Source organism: Nomascus leucogenys, chromosome 3, assembly GCF_006542625.1.
Source record: "Nomascus leucogenys isolate Asia chromosome 3, Asia_NLE_v1, whole genome shotgun sequence".
Lineage (NCBI taxonomy): Eukaryota > Metazoa > Chordata > Mammalia > Primates > Hylobatidae > Nomascus > Nomascus leucogenys.
The window spans coordinates 96,023,308-96,043,650 of record NC_044383.1 but is presented as its reverse complement, the minus strand read 5'-3'; the positions used below and the strand labels follow the sequence as shown (position 1 = coordinate 96,043,650).

At 35.6% G+C, this 20,343-nt stretch overlaps 1 protein-coding gene across 1 annotated transcript in view; it reads left to right on the top strand.

Annotated features, from left to right (window-relative positions):
- Window positions 1-20,343, top strand: part of AK9 (adenylate kinase 9) — a 216,128-nt gene that overhangs the window by 63,077 nt on the left and 132,708 nt on the right. The window contains exons 13-16 of the mRNA XM_003255556.3: window positions 11,063-11,207; window positions 17,655-17,750; window positions 17,839-17,952; window positions 20,034-20,117. Coding sequence (XP_003255604.1) covers window positions 11,063-11,207; window positions 17,655-17,750; window positions 17,839-17,952; window positions 20,034-20,117 — 439 coding nt within the window. The remainder of the gene's footprint in view (window positions 1-11,062; window positions 11,208-17,654; window positions 17,751-17,838; window positions 17,953-20,033; window positions 20,118-20,343) is intronic.

The following is a 20,343-nucleotide window of genomic DNA, read 5'->3' as shown; positions in this document are numbered from 1 at the left end:
TTAGGACTATTCTCTGTCTCTCTGTGGTTTGCCGTTTCACTTTTCTAATGGCATCTTTTAATAAACAGAAGTTCTTTGTTTCAATGAGGAATGATTTATCAACCTTGTCTGTTATCATTAGTGCTTTTTATGTCATACTTAAGAAAATTTTTCCGCCCAAACATCATGAGGATATTGTCCTATATTAACTGCTAAAAGCTTTATTGTTTTGACTTTCACATTTAAATATATAATCCACCTAGACTTGACTTTCTTATGATGTGAAGGACAGGGTAAGTTTTACTTTTTCCCATATAGATATTCAGTTGTTTCAGGATCATTGAAGAAAAGATCATCCTTTATCAACTGTTTTGCCCCCTTTGTCTTATATCATGTTTTTATACATATGTGTGTCTCTTTTGGGGCTCAGTGGTCTATTTCTTTTTTTTTTCTTTTCTTTTTGAGACAAGGTCTTGCTCTATTGCCCAGGCTGAAGTGCAATGATACCATCATAGTTCACTGCATCCTGTAACTCCTGGGCTCAAACAGTCCTCCCACCTCAGCCTCCTGAGTAGCTGGGATAACAGATGCACACCACCATGCCTGGCTAATTTTTGTATTTTTTTGTAGAGATGGGGTCTTGCTATGTCGTCCAGGCTGATCTCAGGAGCTCCTTGCCTCAAATGATCCTCCTGCCTCAGCCTCCCAAAGCACTGGGATTACAAGTGTGAACCACCATACCGAGCCTCACTGATCTATTTCATCATTCTATTAGTATTTTGCCAATACTACATTGACTTAATTATTTTAGCTTTACAATAAATCTTGATGTCAAGTAGAGCAAGGTCTTCTATCTTATTGTTCTCTTTCAGGAGTGCATTGGCTATTCTTAGCCCTTTGCAATTTTATGTAGAAAAATCTTTTGAGATTTTAACTAGGATAGCATCACATTTATAGATCAGTTGGAGGAATGGACATCTTTACAATATTGACTCTTCTAGTCCGTAAACATGATACATTTTGCCATTTATTTAGCCCCTCTTTAATTTATGTTAGTAATAATTTGGAGTTTTCTGTGTAGAAATTTGCACAGACCTCTGGGTATTTGATGGGTTTCGATGCTATCCTAGGTAATATCATTTTTAACTAATTAAAACTTCTGTCTATTATCTTGTACGTTATATATTATTTTCTTCAAAGAGTCACCCAAGAAATAATGTCTGACATATTACTTTCAATATAAATTGGTACTTTCATACTTCTTAAATAGTGCAAGGGTCTTATAATTCAAACATACCCTTAAAATGTATTCCCACACAATGTTTTCCTGTAAAGCATCACCTGGTTTTTAATGTGCAAACATCATAGACCATACATATCTCCTGGTGGCTCATGCCTGTAATCCCAGCACTTTGGGAGGCCGAGGGGGGTAGATCACGAGGTCAGGAGATCGAGACCATCCTGGCTAACATGGTGAAACCCCGTCTCTACCAAAAATACAAAAAAATTAGCCGGGCATGGTGACGGGCGCCTGTAGTCCCAGCTACTCGGGAGGCTGAGGCAGGAGAATGGCGTGAACCTGGGAGGCAGAGCTTGCAGTGAGCCGAGATGGCGCCACTGCACTCCAGCCTGGGTGACAGAGCCAGACTCTGTCTCAAAAAAAAAAAAAACATTTTTCAAATACTGTTTATATTTACATCTCCAAAAGAAAATTCTACATTTTAAATTTATAATAGTCAGGAAAGATGGTGTGATACATTTCAAATACAAGTAGTAGAATGTCAAAATCAAGTGTAAGTGTTTAGAAAACTTCCTCATGTGTCAGTAACGGAGTCTCAGATGTTGCTGGCCCTAAGAAAGGCCATTTTACTGCATGGAAAACAAATGTGTATCACCAATAATATTAATTGTTTGGTGATCACATAATGATGTTTTAACCATTTTGCATCCAAACATGATTGCCTGTTACCTGTAATAGGCCTTTGCTTATGTTTTAGTTACATTATAGAATTTGAGTCAAGGTATAATGCATTATAAATTTCCCATTTAAAATAATGAAAAATCAGCTGGCATGGTGGCTCACGCCTGTAACCCCAGCACTTTGGGAGACTGAGGCAGGAAGATCCCTTGAGTCTAGGAGTTTGAGGCCAGCCTGGGCAAAATGATGAGACCTCTTCTCTAAAAAAGTAAAATAAAATAAAATAAAATAATGAAAAATTATTATTTCTGACCCTCAGAAACTGAAATAATAATTTTTGTTTAAGTCCTTAAGTTTTTAGGTACTTTGTTATGCAGCAATTAGAAAATACCCCAAAATAATTTTTTAAGATTGATAATTATATTTCATCAAAGTATAAAACATTTCTCTCTGATACAAGGCCTCTGTTTTTTTAAATGAAACCCAGTAGCCTGGGAGATCTTTGAAACAAGTATAACTAAAAACGTGTTTCTGGCACTGTATACTTAGAGCGCCTACAGATCAAAAGGATAAAGATAGGCAATGCTAGGAAAATAGACAACAGATAGCTAGAGAAAACCACAGAAGATGAGTTGTCAGTGGAAAAAACTTATGAAAGATGCCTAACCTCATCAGGAGATAACTAACATAAAATAATAGTAAGATGAAAATTTTCACCCATATCAAAAGAATGACAGCCTTTGTTCTAGTGAGAACATGTATGAATGGAAAGTTTTAAAAACTATTGATGGAACAGTACATGGCGACCATCTTTTTAAGAATCTTTAAATTCCAGCCATGACAGTGAACTAACCCTCCTAACATGTGATCCCTGCAGGAAGAGAAACTCATGAGGTGAGCTCCATGGTTACCTCAATTGTCTGCATGGATGGGGACAGTTTCCTGACAGGCCAAGCAGAGCATGGTGCTTCCATGGAGCTGAGGAGACTGAGCTCAGTTCTGAAGCAGCCTGCACTGTGAAGCAGAGCAGCAGGGAGAAGGGAGCTGCTTGTGAGTAGGGTGGGAGCAAGGCCCAAGTGTGTGTGGCCAAGAGCTTCTCAAAGGAGACTTCACAAAGCTTATCAAAGGATGGCTCCTACAGGTTGTGAACAGAACAGATACTGGAGGTTGAGCAGTGCAGGGACTTGAGACATCTGGCCCAGTTTCAAAGGAGAGGGCTTATTACCAGAACACTGAGCTGACACACTGTAAAGGCCATCCCTTGGGTGTAAGGACCACAACCTAGATTAAGGCCTGCACCCTCCCTTACCGAGCCTACAGCCACTCCTCAATAAAATCTGGGGGAATGAATTTGGAGATTGAGCCCTATCAAATTGGGAAATACTTGGGGGCTTTCCAAATGTTGGATTTAATAAAGCATAAAATAGAAGTTCAGGCCAGTTGCAGTGGCCTGTAATCCCAGCACTTTGGGAGGCTGAGGAGGGCAGTTCACTTGAAGCCAAGAGTTTGAGACCAGTTTGGCCAACATGGTAAAACCCTGTCTCTACAAATACGAAAATTAGCCAGTGTGGTGGTGCACGTGTGTAATCCCAGCTATTTGGGAGACTGAGGCAGGAGAATCGTTTGAACCCAGGAGGTGGAGGTTGCAGTGACCAGAGATTACACCACTGCACTCCAGCCTGGGCGACAGAGCGAGACTCCGTCTCAAAAAAAAAAAAAAACAAAAAACAGAAGTTCAATGTGGTAAACCAATACAGTCATGTGCTGCATATACAACAGTGGTCCCATAAGATTATAATGAAGCTGAAAATTTCTCATCGCCTAGTGAAGTCATAGCCATTGTAACATCATAGCACAAGTTACTCAAGTGTTTGTGATGCTGCTATAAACAAACCTACTGTGCTGCCAGATGTATAAAAGCATAGCATATACAATTATGTACAGTTATGTAATACTTGATGACAATAAAAAACAATGATGTTAGTGGTTTAGTATTTACTATACTTTTAATCATTATTTTAGAATGTACTCCTACTTGTAGAAAAAGTTAACTGTAAAACAGCCTCAGGCAGGTCCTTCAGGAGATATTCCAGAAGGCATTGTTGTCATAAGAGATGACAGCTCCGGCCAGGCGCGGTGGCTCACGCTTGTAATCCCAGCACTTTGGGAAGCCGAGGCGGGCAGATCACGAGGTCAGGAGATCGAGACCATGGTGAAACCCCGTCTCTACTAAAAATACAAAAAATTAGCCAGGCGTGGTGGCGGGCACCTGTAGTCCCAGCTACTCGGAGAGGCTGAGGCAGAAGAATGGTGTGAACCCGGGAGGCGGAGCTTGCAGTGAGCCGAGATCGTGCCACTGCACTCCAGCCTGGGTGACAGAGTAAGACTCTGTCTCAAAAAAAAAAAAATAAAAAAAAATTGAAAAATGGAAAAAAGCTTATAAAGATACAAAGAACCTATTTTGTATCATCCTTGTACATCTGTACAATGAGTTTGTGTTTTAAGCTAAGAATTGTTACAGAAGAGTCAAAAAGTTTAGAAATTTTAGAAGTTTATAAAGTAAAAAAGCTATAATAAGACAAGGTTAATTTATTATTGAACAAAGAAACAAATTTTAAATAAATTTAGTGTAGCCTAAGTGTACATTGTTTATAAAGTCTATAGTAGTATACAATAATGTCCTAGACCTTCTTATTCACTCACCACCCACTGTCTCACCCAGATCAACTTCTAGTCTTGCAAGTTTCATTCATGATAAGTTCCCTATACAGCTGTAGCATTTAAAAAATGTTTATGCCATATTTGCACAGTACCTGTTCTATATTTAGATATGTTTAGACATACAAATCCTTAACATTGTGTTACAATTGCTTGCAAAATTCAGTACAGCAACATGCTGTACAGGTTTGTAGCCTAGGAGCAATAGGCTATACCATATAGCCTAGGTGTTTAGTAAGCTCTACCCTCTAAGTTTGTGTAAGTACACTCTATGCTGTTTGCACAACAACAAAATCACCTTATGACACATTTCTCAGAATGTATCCCTATCGTTAAGCAACACATGACTGTAACTGAACTGTCTGATAGAACAAAAGTCAACACTGACAGTCTTCAGAGGAAGATAACAGAATTCAAAGTCCCTAATAATGTATCATCCACAATGTCCAACATGTAATGAAACGTTACAAGACATGCAAAGAAACAGGAAAACGTTACCCATATCAAGAAAAAAGGAGGCAATAGAAACTGGCCCTGATATGGACTAAATGTTGGATTTAGCAGATAAAATCTTTAAAATGGCTATTATAAATATGCTTAAGGTCTTTATAAGAGAATAGAGAATCTCTTAAGATAAATGAAAAAACTACTTAAAACAGAACCAAATGGAAATCCTGCACTAAAAATATAAAAACCAAACTGAACGTTTTACTGAATTAGCTTGACTTCAGATTGGAATTTATGGAAGAACTTGAAGACAGATCAATAAAACATTTCCAGTCTGAAAAACAGAGGGAGAAAAAAATATTGAAAGAAATGAATAGAGCTTCAGGGACCTGTGGGACAAATCAGATGGTCTAATGTGAGTAAGTGGAGTCTCAGAAGAAGATGATAGTGGAAACAGGACAGAAAAAAAAATACTTGAAGATATCATTGTCAACATTGCTGAAATTAAGAAACCAAGCAAAAACCAAAAAAATTATAGATTGACTTATAGGTCCAAGAAGCTCAGCAAGCCCCAAGCAGGATAAATACAAGGAAAACCACACCTACACACATCATATTTAATGGTGAAAACCCCAAAAGTAGCAGTTCCCAACCTTTTTGGCACCATGGACTGGTTTTATGGAAGACAGTTTTTCCACAGACTGGGTTGTGGGGGTGGAGGATGGTTTCAGGATGAAACTGTTCCACTTCAGATCCTCAGGCATTAGATTCTCATAAGGAGCACACAGACCAGATCCCTCACGTGTGCAGTTCACAATAGGGTTCGTGCTCCTATGAGAATCTAATGTTGCCACTGCTCTGACAAGAAGCAGAGTTCAGGCAGTAATGCTCATCAACTGCTCACCTCCTGCAGTGCCACTCAGTTCCTACCGGTCCGTGGCCTGAGGGTGGGAGACCCCTCCCCTAAAGGAGCCACAGAAAAATTGATATGTTAAATAGAATAAAACATTGATACAAATGACAGCCAACTTGTCATCAGAAGCAATGGCAATCAGAAAACAATGAAACAAGAGCTTTAAACAACTACAAGAAGAAAAGCCATCCTAGAAGTATATAGCAAGTGAAAATGTCCTTGAAAAATGAGATAACACAAAGACATTTTCAGATAAAAGTCACTTTCTGGCCTTCTGATGACTACGAGTTTCATAATACAATTGCCAAGCCAGATCACCTAAACACTAAACAAACAATACTCATGCAAATGAAGCTTCCGATTATTAACATGCTCTGGAAAATAAGAGTAATTATTGAATCCAGAAACTAGATCAGGATACTAGAAACAGAAAAGGGAACATTTGGAAAACAAAAAGGGTCCTTTGAAATTAAAATATATGCAAGATGAAAGAACATTAAAAAAGAAAATACAACACAAATGAAAAATTTAATAGAAGAGTTAAAAGATAGAAATTAAAGTTACCTTTTAGAAATTAGTATAAACTGACAAATCGAAAAAAGAATAGAAAAGAAAAGAAACTATAAGGTCAGTCTAGGGTGTTCATTATCCATATAGGAATTCTTGTAGGAGCTACCAGAGAAAAGAATATTACCAAAGAAATAACTGCAGAAAATTTCCCAGATTGAAGGACATGCTTCCAGATAGAAATGACACAGTAAATGCCCAGTAAAATGGATGGAGAAAGACCCACACGAAGGGACATCACTTTGAAATTATAAGACAATGGGGGCAAAGATCCAGAAGCTTCTGTAAAATGAGCCTAGAAGACTGGAGAGGAAAACTAGGTCCCATGGAAAGAACTGGAAATTCCAATAACATGGAACTTCTCAACCCACAACTCTGGAAGCCAGAAGACAATTTTTGGGGGGAGTGGCTGATAGCCTAGAATTTTATATTCAGGCAAACGAAGTCTAATAATAGAATGAAGGCATTTTCAGTCACACACGCAAAAAATTGCCTCTCATGTATTCTTTGTCAGAAGCTACTAGAGGATGTGGTGCATCAAAATGGGGGCCTAAACCAAGATGGCGACATGGGATCCGGAAGCAAAAGGGCATCCATGCATCCCTGACAAGGAAGAGGGTTAGGAAATCCCAAGATGGTGGGGGAAGGAGAGCCCATGATGTCAGCTGTTCTGCAGGCCTAGAAGCCTAGAAAATAACCAATCCAGTTTGGGGTAGGAGTCCAGAGGGCTCCAGAAGAGATAGCTCCAGGGAGATGATCACCTGATGTATTTTCAAGCAAAAATTTATACTTGTGAAGAAGAGTTTGGGAATTCATTATTGGTAGGTATATAGAAAACTAAGCAACCCCCACACAAAAAAAACCTGCAGGAACCGAAATATGAACGTGTTCTACGTAATTGTGAATAATTGTTCTATAAGCATAATAACATGAATAATGCATATTATTTTTTAAAAATGTATTATCTAATTCTTGGGGGCTTATGGAGGGATGTGGGAGAAGAAATTGAGTGTGTATGTGTGTGTCTAAGATTCCTAACTAGTTCCTCATTTGGGGAAGAAAAAGTTTTATCCAGGTAATTTCAGATTATTTAAAGTGTAAATTAGAAGGAAAAAGGAAAAAATTAGAAGGAAAGTAAAACTTTTGACAGCATACAGAGGAAAATACTGAGTATATATTTGCCATGTGTGTGTTTCTCATCTATTACTGCATAAAAAATTACCCTAACAGCTTGAAACAACAATAAGCATTTATGATTTTGCATAGTCTCTCTGAGTCAGGAATTCAGGAGTGGCTTAGCTACATGGTTCTGTCCTAAATGCTTTCATGAGGTTACAGGTAAGATGTCATCTGGGGCTGCACTCATCTGACACTAGGCTGGGGCTGGAAGATGGCTCAATCACATGAATGAGACCTCAGTTCCTTTCTATGTAGATCTCTTCATAGGACTGCTTATGTGTCCTCATGACCTGGCAACTGACTACCCTCAGAAAGAGTTAACCAAGGAGGAAGCTGTAATGTTTTTCATGACTTAGTCTTAAAAGTCATCCACTATCACTTGCATCGTACTCTATTTAAAGCAAGTCACTACTAAGTTCTAGTTACACTAAAGGGGAGAATTAGGCTCCACCTTCTGAAGGGAGGTGTGTGGAAAGATTTGTGGACATCACATCACAATATGTGTCAGATAAAGGAATTATCATTTTTAAATATAAAAAGATGAATCAATATGCAGATAAAGCTTCAATAGGAAAAAAAAATCAAACAGGCAATTCACAGAATAATAGATACAAATAGCCATTAAACGTTAGCAAAAGGATACCACCTCCTTGATAGATGCCAAAAACAGAGACTTGTCATTGTAACAGTTAAAAGATTACTAAAAACACCCAATTTCAATGTGTACCTAGGATGGGAGAAGTACATTCTCATAGACTGCTAGTAAGAGTATAACCGTTAGGCATAGCAATAGGAAATACATATGCAAACCTAAAGTCCATGCATTTCCTTTGAACTGCCAATTCTGTTTTATGGATTTTTCTAAAGAAACTATCAAAGATATGTAGATAATTGTGTTCATTGTAGCCTAGTTTATGTACCAAAAATGTATATACCAAAATATAGATAATATATAATATGTGTGTTATATATTATGTACATTTTATACATATTATCATATATCATATATGTATACATTATATGTCTATAATACACATATTATATATTATATACATATATTTTATGTCTATAATACACATATATACATATATAGCATATTATGCATATATTATATATTAATATATAATATTCAATTTAATATATTGTATTCTGGTTTATAATAGTAATATAATATTAACACTATATTAATATATATTATATTAATATTATACATTAATGTATAATATACTATAGTATACTATTATACAAAATATATATTATATATTATATACATAGTATACTATACAATGTATATAAGCTATATATGCTATATATATGACTATAGTATATACATATGTGTATATGTATGTGTATGTATACATATGGAGACTCCTGATTCTTTTTCTTATAGGAATGTATATGTATATAATATATAATATAATATGTATATTATATATAATGTATAAAATATATATAATATATAATACACATATTGGCGTATACATTTTTGCAACTGTAAACTAGGCTATGATGAACAAAATTATGAACATATCTTTGACAGTTTTTAAAGAAAAATCCATAAAACAGAATTGACAGTTCAAAGGATATGCATGGATTTTAGGCTTGCATATGTATTTCCAATTCCTATGCCTAATGGTTATGCTCTTATCAGCAAGTATATATATATATGTATATGTTTGTATATGTATATATATGAATAGTATATATAGTATATGGTGTATATGTATATGTATGAATAGTATATATAGTATATGGTGTATATGTATATGTATGAATAGTATATGGTGTATATGTATATACTATTATGTATATATAGTATACCATATATATGTATTGATATTTTAGTTAAATAAGTTGTAACATATTCATCTGATGCAATACTATGCACATACTAAAAACTGATGATGTGGATGAAGATTTATTGGCATGGAATAAAACAGTGTAAGCCTACCAAAAGAAAAGCAGAATGGGAATATAGGGATCTGTAAATATTAATTAAAGACACATAGAATCCTATTTTTAAGATCCCAATATTCTGTATTAAATCTGTTATCTACCTGACAGGTTATATCCAGAACATAGAAATTATTCTAACACAATTTTAGGCAAAAGCTGAACATATGCTTAAAGAGAAAAATATAAGTGAATAAGCATATATAAAGAAGTTCAAAAGTATTCGTGATTAGGGAACTGTGAATTTATTTACAATGAGATACTTCTTCACACCCACTAGAAAATTTAAAAGCTTCACAAAACCAAGTGTTGGTGAGGATGCAAGGAAACTAACTTTCATATCTTTCTGGTAGAGATGTAAAATAGTTCAACTGTTTTTGAAACAGTTTGATGGTTTATTATAAAGTTATATACACACTTACCATATGGCCCAGGAATTTCACTCCTAGGTATTTACCCAAGAGAAGTGGAAACACATAACCACAAAAAGACTTGTGTACAAATGTTCCTCACGGCTTTATTCATAATAACCAAAATGTAGAACACAACCTAAATGTCTATCAATAGATAAATGAATAAAAAACTGTAGTAAATTCATGCAATGAAATCCACTCAACAATAAAAAGGATACCCACAATAACACTGATGAATCTCCAAAACATTCTGCTAAGGAGGGAAAACCTGAAAAAGATCACATACTGTATGTTTTCATTTATATGAAATTCTAGAAAAGGCAACACTAAAGTAATTTATAGCTACAGAAGGCAGAAAGTAGTTGCCAGGGGCCAGGAATGAAAGCTGGGGAAGGAATAAGGCAGGAAAGGATTGACAACAAGGAGCATAAGGGAATTTAGGGAGTGATGTAAAAGTTCAGGCTGGTCTTGAACTCCTCACCTCAAGGGATCCTCCTGCCTCAGCCTCCCAAAGTAGTGGGATTACAAATGTTAGCCACCACACCCGGCAAATGTTCTATATCTTGATTGTGGTTAATATATGTATATATATTTGTGAAAACTCATCAAACTGTGTACTTAAGATGTATGCCTTTTATTGTATGTAAGTTATACATATAACATGGATTTAAAATATATATATCTATGTTTTAACTTCTGTTAAGTCAAAATATATACATAATCTGAATATATATACTACATGATAAATACATATATAGACATATATCCTACATGAAAAATATGGCTGAATTTCTATTAAAGCAAGTACTCAAAAATAGGTGAATTCTGAACATAACTCCAAATATACCTCAAGCAGTATTAATATTTTTGGAATAGAGATAGAAATATAGATAGATATACATAGATAGATGAACAATGTGTTTAATAATCACAATAACTCATGCTTATGTTGATTTTCTCAAATATTCTTTACAGGTAGTCGACTATGCCCAACTTGTTCAGCCACGTTTTGATAAAGCCCATGAAACATTAGTAGAGAATACCATAGCTGAGGCCACTACAGCAGCAATTAAAGTTGTGAAAGAAAAGCTTCTCAGGGAACTGCAAGCTAGAAAACAAGGTGAAACATCTTTTTTTAAATGTGTGTTTTAAGTTTAGGTAAAAATTAAGCCTGGCTACTTGAAAGCAAGGACTTTGTTTAGCTCATCTTGGCATTCTTGGCACTTTACATGTTATAGACTCAACAAATAATTGAAGAATGGATGTACATAAACCAATTCAAAAGCAGAGAAAAAAAATTTCAATTCTAGACCTCTAAGGAAATGAATCAGAAGGAGCCTCTAAATTTGGATTTCTTTCTCCAATGGGTCTATCTTACTGGGCAGACTATTTGGTCAGGATTTACACCTTTATCTACACCAGTCATTAAAACAACAGAGAATCCACCTGACTCTTGTGGAGCTTGTTGTTGTTTTAGACTTATATGGCAGTCCTGATTGTGACTAAATCTTTCTATTTGGGAAAGATTAATTTAATGCAGTGAAACTAGAAGAAGCCTTAGTAGTGATCACTTAACACCTTTCTCCTCTAATTTTATAGTTGAGAGAACTGAGGTTCATGGAGGTTGAATGGCTCCCTGGAAACCACCCAGCGGGTGGCATAGCTGAGACTTGATCCCTCATTTCCAAAGTCCTGGTGGTCTTTCTCCTGACCATTCTGCCTCTTCCTGTGTCTCACTGACTGTTGATCACATTGCAGAATAGACAAAAAGGGTTTTTTTTTCTGTTTTTCTCCAAGAAAAATGAGAGTTCTCATTTCATGACTACTTCTGATGTTCATTGATTGGTTTTTGCAGGCTTTGTATCTCTAGTTGGCAGTCTTGTAACTAATCATATTAGAACACATGAAAATAGCTTAATCTAAACCTCTCCTCTTAATGGAATGCCCTTAAGGCAACATTTCCTATGTACAACATGGGATCTTCCTCACTTTCAAAAATCTAAATCCAAAATCTGGGATTAGCTTCAGCAATTTTAGCTAGATTCAGTCACCACTGTTCAGAGTGCCAGAAGCTATGGCAGTGCACTGTGTGGCCATCAGTGCCTCCATTCCAAATATCTTTTTCCTAATTATGTTTTTCTGATGACAAAAGTAATAATAGCTATTCATGATGCATTTACTACAGGCTGGAGCTATGCTAACTGCATTGCATGTGTTATCCTATTTAATCCTCATGACAAGTTTGCACGGTAGATGTTCTTATGGCCAATTCTAGTGGTTGAAGAAACTCAGAGGGATTATTTAAGAGCTGACAGCCAGCAAGTGATTGGGATTCAAATAAATGTGCTCTTCTTTCCTCTCAAGTGAGCACAGAAAATCAGAAAAAGCAGATAGAAGGAAAACTCACTCATACTTAGAACAAGAACCATTCTTGTTCTTTGCTCCTCTCTTTTTTTCTATTCATGTTTGTAATGGTTAATTGTATATGCAAAATTACATTCACTCATTTTAAAATAATACTTCTTTCTAATTAAGATGTAATTATTGTAATAAATTTTGTATTAGATATATCTCTAAATTCATTATTTTTCCCAAATGCTGAGCCATTGTTACAAATAACAATTACTAAATTATCCATAATTTTACTGGAGGTTTGAAATGCCAACTTTATCCTAATATTAAGTTTGTGTGGGTATGTATAAACCTCTGGAATTTCTATTCTATTGATATTTATAGTACAACTTTTAATACATAATGTAATTATCAAAGCTTTATGATACATTTTGACTCTTGTGGTAATATAACTCCTCCCTCAAAACATTTTGCTTTAAATTGTTTCCTGATTATTTCTTCATTTGTTCCATGTAATGGGTGCTTATTGTTTGCCAGGAACTGTACTAGATGTCAGGATGCTTGTAGAATTTTTGTCAAGTTCTACAACAAATCCCAATGGGAGGATTGTATTAATATTATATAATAATTTGGTAAGAATTCTCATATTTACTATTAGATCTTCTCATGCAGACATGAAATCTCTATTTTTTAGTCTAGTTTTGTTTTTCCATAATATTTGGTAGCGTTCTTCATGTATTGTCTACAGTTTTCTTAATAAGCTTATTTCCAGATATTTTGTCATTTTATTACTAGTGAATGGGATCTTTTTATAATATTTTGTAAGTAGTTATTAACAGTATGTTGGAAAGCTATTTGATTTTCATATATTTATTTAAAACTATCTAGCTTATTACACTTACTTTCTAGTTCTTTTTTTAATTATACTTTAGGTTTTAGGGTACATGTGCACAATGTGCAGGTTTGTTACATATGTATCCATGTGCAATGTTGGTTTGCTGCACCCATTAACTGGTCATTTAGCATTAGGTATATCTCCTAATGCTGTCCCTCCCCGCTCCCCCCACCCCACAACAGTCCCCGGAGTGTGATGTTCCCCCTCCTATGTCCATGAGTTCTCATTGTTCAATTCCCACCTATGAGTGAGAACATGTGGTGTTTGGTTTTTGTCCTTTCGATAGTTTACTGAGAATGATGGTTTCCAGTTTCATCCATGTCCCTACAAAGGACATGAACTCATCATTTTTTATGGCTGCATAGTATTCCATGGTGTATATGTGCCACATTTTCTTAATCCATTCTATCGTTGTTGGACATTTGGGTTGGTTCCAAGTCTTTGCTATTGTGAATAGTGCCGCAATAAATCTACGTGTGCATGTGTCTTTATAGCAGCATGATTTATAGTCCTTTGGGTACCTACCCAGTAATGGGATGGCTGGGTCAAATGATATTTCTAGTTCTAGATCCCTGAGGAATCGCCACACTGACCACAATGGTTGAACTAGTTTACAATCCCACCAACAGTGTAAAAGTGTTCCTATTTCTCCACATCCTCTCCAGCACCTGTTGTTTCCTGACTTTTTAATGATGGCCATTCTAACCGGTGTGAGGTAGTATCTCATTGTGGTTTTGATTTGCATTTCTCTGATGGCCAGTGATGATGAGCATTTTTGCATGGTTTTTTTGGCTGCATAAATGTCTTCTTTTGAGAAGTGTCTGTTCATGTCCTTTGCCCACTTTTTGATGGGGTTGTTTGTTGTTTTCTTGTAAATTTGTTTGAGTTCATTGTAGATTCTGGATATTAGCCCTTTGTCAGAGGAGTAGGTTGCAAAAATTTTCTCCCATTTTGTAGGTTGCCTGTTTACTCTGATGGTAGTTTCTTTTGCTGTGCAGAAGCTCTTTAGTTTAATTAGATCCCATTTGTCCATTTTGGCTTTTGTTGCCATTGCTTTTGGTGTTTTAGACATGAAGTCCTTGCCCATGCCTATGTCCTGAATGGTATTGCCTAGGCTTTCTTCTAGGGTTTTTATGGTTTTAGGTCTAACATGTAAGTCTTTAATCCATCGTGAATTAATTTTTGTATAAGGTGTAAGGAAGGGATCCTGTTTCAGCTTTTTACATATGGCTAGCCAGTTTTCCCAGCACCATTTATTAAATAGGGAATCCTTTCCCCATTTCTTGTTTTTGTCAGGTTTGTCAAAGATCAGATAGTTGTAGATATGTGGCATTATTTCTGAGGTCTCTGTTCTGCTCCCTTGGTCTATATGTGGTACCAGTACCATGCTGTTTTGGTTACTGTAGCCTTGTAGTATAGTTTGAAGTCAGGTAGCGTGATGCCTCCAGCTTTGTTCTTTTGGCTTAGGATTGACTTGGCGATGTGGGCTTCTAGTTCTGATGGACTTTCAGTAGATTCTCTTGGGTTTTCCAGAGAGCTAATCATATAATTTGAAAAGAAGTACAATTTAAACCCCTCTTTTTCCAATACTTATATTTATTTCCTTTCTTGACTAATTATGTAGGTGAGCAATTCTAGAATGTCAAATAGTGGTTATGATACTGAGCATCTTTAAAGGGGTTCTTGTCAATATTTCTCCATCAGGTTATTAAGTATTTTTATCTGGAATCGATATTGAAAATTGCCAAATGCAGTCAAGGTCAGTGGCTCATACCTGTAATCCCAATGCTCTGTGAAGCCAAAGTGGGAAGATCTCTTGAGGCTAGGAGCTCAAGATCAGCCTGGCAACAAAGGGAGACATTATTTCTACCAAAAAAAAAAAAATTAGTTGGGTGTGGTGGTCAACACCTGTAGACGCAGCTACTCAGGAGGCTGAGCTGGGAGGATCACTTAAGCCCAGGAGGTTGAGGCTGCAGTAAGCTATGATCACATCACCACACTCCAACCTGTCTCAAAAAAAAAAAAAAGAAAGAAAGAAAAAGAAAAAAGAATGAAAACTATCAAATGTATTGCCAGCATCTTTCAAGATAATCAAGTTTTTAATCCTTTGACCGATAATCATTGAGTTTTTAATCCTTTGACCTATTGATTTGATCAGTTATACTAATGTATTTTCCAACATTAAACAATTCTTGTATTTCTGAAATAAACCTTACTTCGTTTCAGTTGGACTTTCGGTTGATTCTCTTGGGTTTTCCAGAGAGCTAATCATATAATTTGAAAAGAAGTATAGTTTAAACCCCTCTTTTTCCAATACTTGTATTTATTTCCTTTCTTGACTAATTATGTAGGTAAGCAATTCTAGAATGTCAAATAGTGGTTGTGATTTTTTTTTTTTCTGGCAGAGACAGGGGTCTCAGTATGATGTCCAGGATGGTCTCTAACTCCTGGCCTTAAGTGATCCTCCGGCCTTGGCCTCCCAAAGTGCTGCGATTACAGGCATGAGCCACTGTGCCTAGTTTCATTATTCTTATAACATGTTTTTTTTACTTTTGTTTGTTTATTTAGGACTTTTTCCCTACATTCTTAGGTGTGACTGGTTTATAGTGGGGCGGGGGGGAGATGTGCTCTATTTGTCAGAGTTTGCTATCATTTCTTTTTTAACTTTTTACATAAATTGGGAAGATTCTCAACATTTTCCATGCTTGAAACTATTTAAATAGCAAGGAAATTACTTCTCCGTACATGGCAATGTTGAGTTTGTGCTAGATGAGAACACAGTATTTACCTAATAAATCTGCCTCTCTTCTTTCTCAGCCTGTAAACAAATAAAATAATTCAACATGGTGCCCAAGAGATTCCAAAAAACAACAAAAACACCAGCACTGAAATTGCGTGCCATCCAAATGGTTATCCAGACAATCTAGAGTGAAGTTATATTTTTAGTATATTACCTTCAAAATGAAAATTAAAAATTTAAAATATCTCAGTCAACTTACAAACTGAAGCTGGAGAAATATTGGTTCAGTCTACTAAAGTGGCTTGTTATTCAACCTATTTAAGGCTGGACAAAGTGAATTTATTAATTCATTCAACAAATACTTGAATACCTACTTTGTATTAGACTTTATTCTAGGCACCAGCAATACAGATGAGAACAAGACGCATGAAGTCCCCGTCCTTGTGGTGCTCACATTTCAATAGAGGGCAGAAGGCAAAAAAAAAAAAAAAAAAAAAAAAAAAGCCAAGGGAACAAATGGAAAAAAAATACAACACGGTAATGGGGCAGACAGTGATTGGAGTAGGGATACTGAAGTGTTGGGATGCCCAGCGAAGACATCTCCAAAGAGGGGATGTTTGACTGAGACCTGGACCAAGGCAGGAAATTAGCCGGGCTCCTGGAGGAAGAACAGTGATCTGTAATGTTTCTTTCACATTAAATTCTAACATTAATCATAGATTTTACAGCTTTCCACAAATTGCCTTCTCCCACTGGAATATAGAAATAGATGCTATCTCTCATATGCTGCAAACTTAAAAGCCTTTTTATTTTCTTTTCCAAATTCACTAATTATTCTAAATCTGACAATAGGAGTAACTCTACTTAAAATTTTAAATTGGAATTTTTTGCTATTGAAGTTTGCCTCAATATATTTTTAAGAAAAATTTGTCGGCCGGGCGCGGTGGCTCACGCTTGTAATCCCAGCACTTTGGGAGGCCGAGGCGGGCGGATCACGAGGTCCGGAGATCGAGACCACGGTGAAACCCCGTCTCTACTAAAAATACAAAAAATTAGCCGGGCGTGGTGGCGGGCGCCTGTAGTCCCAGCTACTCGGAGAGGCTGAGGCAGGAGAATGGCATGAACCCAGGAGGTGGAGCTTGCAGTGAGCCGAGATTGCGCCACTGCACTCCAGCCTGGGCGACAGAGCAAGACTCCATCTCAAAAAAAAAAAAAAAAGAAAAATTTGTCAGTGGAGAATATTGAGGTTTTTTTACATAAAAATTAAATGATTATACAGAGGATGGCAGCTAACATGGAACAGCCTTCCTGTGTGCCAGCATTTTCCAAGTTAAGTATTTATATTCATTACCTCATTTAATCCTCACAGCAGTGCTTTCAGTTTAAAGATCCTCATTTTGCCTAGAAATTGAGACAAAAAGATCAAGTGGTTTACCAAAGCCACACAGCCCTTACACCTTGTAAGTCAGAACTGAAACTCAAGTGTGTCTAACTTTGAAGCAGGGGCTTTTGGTCACTCTACCTGTCTCTCTATCCCCAACTACCTTTTGCTAACACCACCACCCATTGTTATATTTCAGCTGAAACAGCTTTAGGAGAATTTCAAAGGCAATATGAAAAAATGGAGTTTGGAGTATCCCCAGTGGAGGCAACACACTCGTCAACTGATGAAGAAGGTAAAGAAATATATTGCTGATGTTATTGACCAAATCATTCCTAATATAAATAGATTAGCTGATAAAGTATATTATTCTTTCATTGCAGGGTACATTCAAGGCTCCCAAAGGGACAGAGGCAGCTCTTTAGTGGACACCGAAGAAGCCAAAACAAAGTCAGAAAATGTCCTCCATGATCAAGCTGCTAAAGTTGATAAAGATGGTAACAAAGTGAACTGCTAATCCCACATTTGTGGATCTCATTTTCATTTATTTCATATTTGATTATGTTTATATTTATGCTTAAAATTACCCTCAAAATTGGAAACTTCAGGAGGAAAAAAGCTAAATATTTCTTTATGGATTTAACCTGAACAACTGTAGAACAGAAGTCAGTTTATTAGAATAAAGAAGAAAACATATAAATGAGGAGTCAGATACAATTAGAGCCCAAAGAAAAATGTTTGAATATTTCCAGTGTTATACAATCATTATCATATCATAAACTCTTTTTTAAAAGCTCTCTACTTTAACGTGTTGGAATCAGAGCATCTTAAGGCCACAATTTTAGCTATGAAACTTTATCATTTACCCATTGTGCTATTTATCCTTATAAAATTTTTCTATTCATATTTGAACATAAGAGCATATAGCATTACATTATATAATAATTATATGTAATATAGAATAGCTATAATATAAACTATTTTTACATTTTTTTACTTATAATGTACCATTTAATTATATTACTTCATTGGGAACTATTTTAACCCTCATTATAAGTTACTGCACAATTTCTCTAGAATTCCTGGGGATTTCTAGGAATTACTAAATTAATAAATATGAAGCTACAGACAGAGTCAAATTGCTTTGCGTAAAATTGTTCCAAATTATGTTTCCCCAGTAATATACAAAATATATGTCATTGTTTCCTCAGTATTTTCTGTTGTTTTAATTTTTACTTCAGAAATTTATATTCATATTTGTTAACCATTTATATTCTTTTTTGAGGTGACTATTTTTGTCTTTTGCCCATTTTTCTAAATGGTTATATCAATTATATAGTCTGTGTATAAACTTTCTATATTAGTCTCTTATTTTTCATATATTTTACAAATTGAGTGGTTTGTCTTCTAAGTCAGCTTGGTGTTTTTGAAGTAAAGGTATTTTTCACATTTTTGCAGTCAAATCATTATTTTCTCTTTGTTGCTTTCTTCCTTCACTTTTAGGCTTAAAAAGTCTTCCTCTCAATCAGACATTTATATATATATTAAATGTCTGAGAGGATAGATTATTATTATATCTAAATGTCTGAGAGGATGGATTGATTATATCATATATAATTCTATAAATGTTCAATTTATAATATCTAATATATATAATTATATAAATGTCTGAGAGGAAGACATTTTTATATATAAGTAATTGAGGACATATATAAATAATAGCTTTATATACATAAATTTATAAGTATTTGTATAAATTTTTATATAAATATATATTTGTGTAAGTTTATATATATAAACTTATATTATGGTTTTTTAATTCAGTTTTAAAGTGCATCTGTCATTTATTTTGTTAAATAATGTAGAGCTGATTTTTTGTTTAGTTTCTCCCACTAATTCAGACAGATGTGCTTGCCTGCTGTTTATTTAAAGCCTAGTAAGAATTGAACAGGGCACTGTCAGAAACTCATGTATGGCACTCCTCGTCCCTTAACATGCACAGCCTTCACAGAACAACCCCACCCCCTGTACATTAAAATTTTGACCATCAGGTGGCAGCTAACAGCCCCATCTTTGCTGCTGTGGAGTTCCCAACTCCAGTCCACAAAGAAAGCCCTGCCCCAAGACTGTCTGCTCCAAGTCTGCCTTGGGGGAGGCAGTCCAAGTTAGAAGCAGGCAGCAGTACCTCTATCCACTGCTGGAAGGACGCCAATATTGCCAGTATCCATGGGTAAGAAGGCATTCTTCTGCCCTGTGTCTCTGAGGTAAGCACAGCCTTGACCTCTAGGAGTCAAGAGGGTGTTAGTTGCCTCAGGAAGGGCACTGTTGATTGTTTTTTTCTGTTTAGATCCGTTGGCATTATAATAAACTGAAATTACTCCTGGTTTTGTTATATGTTATTACGTTCATTATCTGCTGCTAGATATATTTACCCATTTAACTGTTATGGTTGTTATTTTAATTAAAAATTGGGAGTGTGAGTCCTGGTTCTCTAGACTTATATTACAGTCTTTCTTGGGAATCACCTACGTTTTTTTTTAATACCATTCTTTAGGCATTCACAATGTTTTATTCACAGATGGAAAAGAAACTGGTGAAACATCCACATTTAAAAGGCATTCTCAAGATGCTAGTCAAGATGTAAAGTTGTATTCAGGTACAGGTAAATTAATATTTGTATAATTTGATTCTTTTAGACTGTGGTTCTAAAAAACACAAGTAGTTCCCTCAGAATTTAGAAGAAGAAATGTGTGATTTTTTTAAAAAAATAAAAGCATGATTAATACCCAAGTACTCTACTTTAATGGCTACTCTAGTATGTTGGACATGCAAGAACATTGAAAAACTAATACATGATATGTTGTTTTGGTGAAAAAGAATATTGGGAA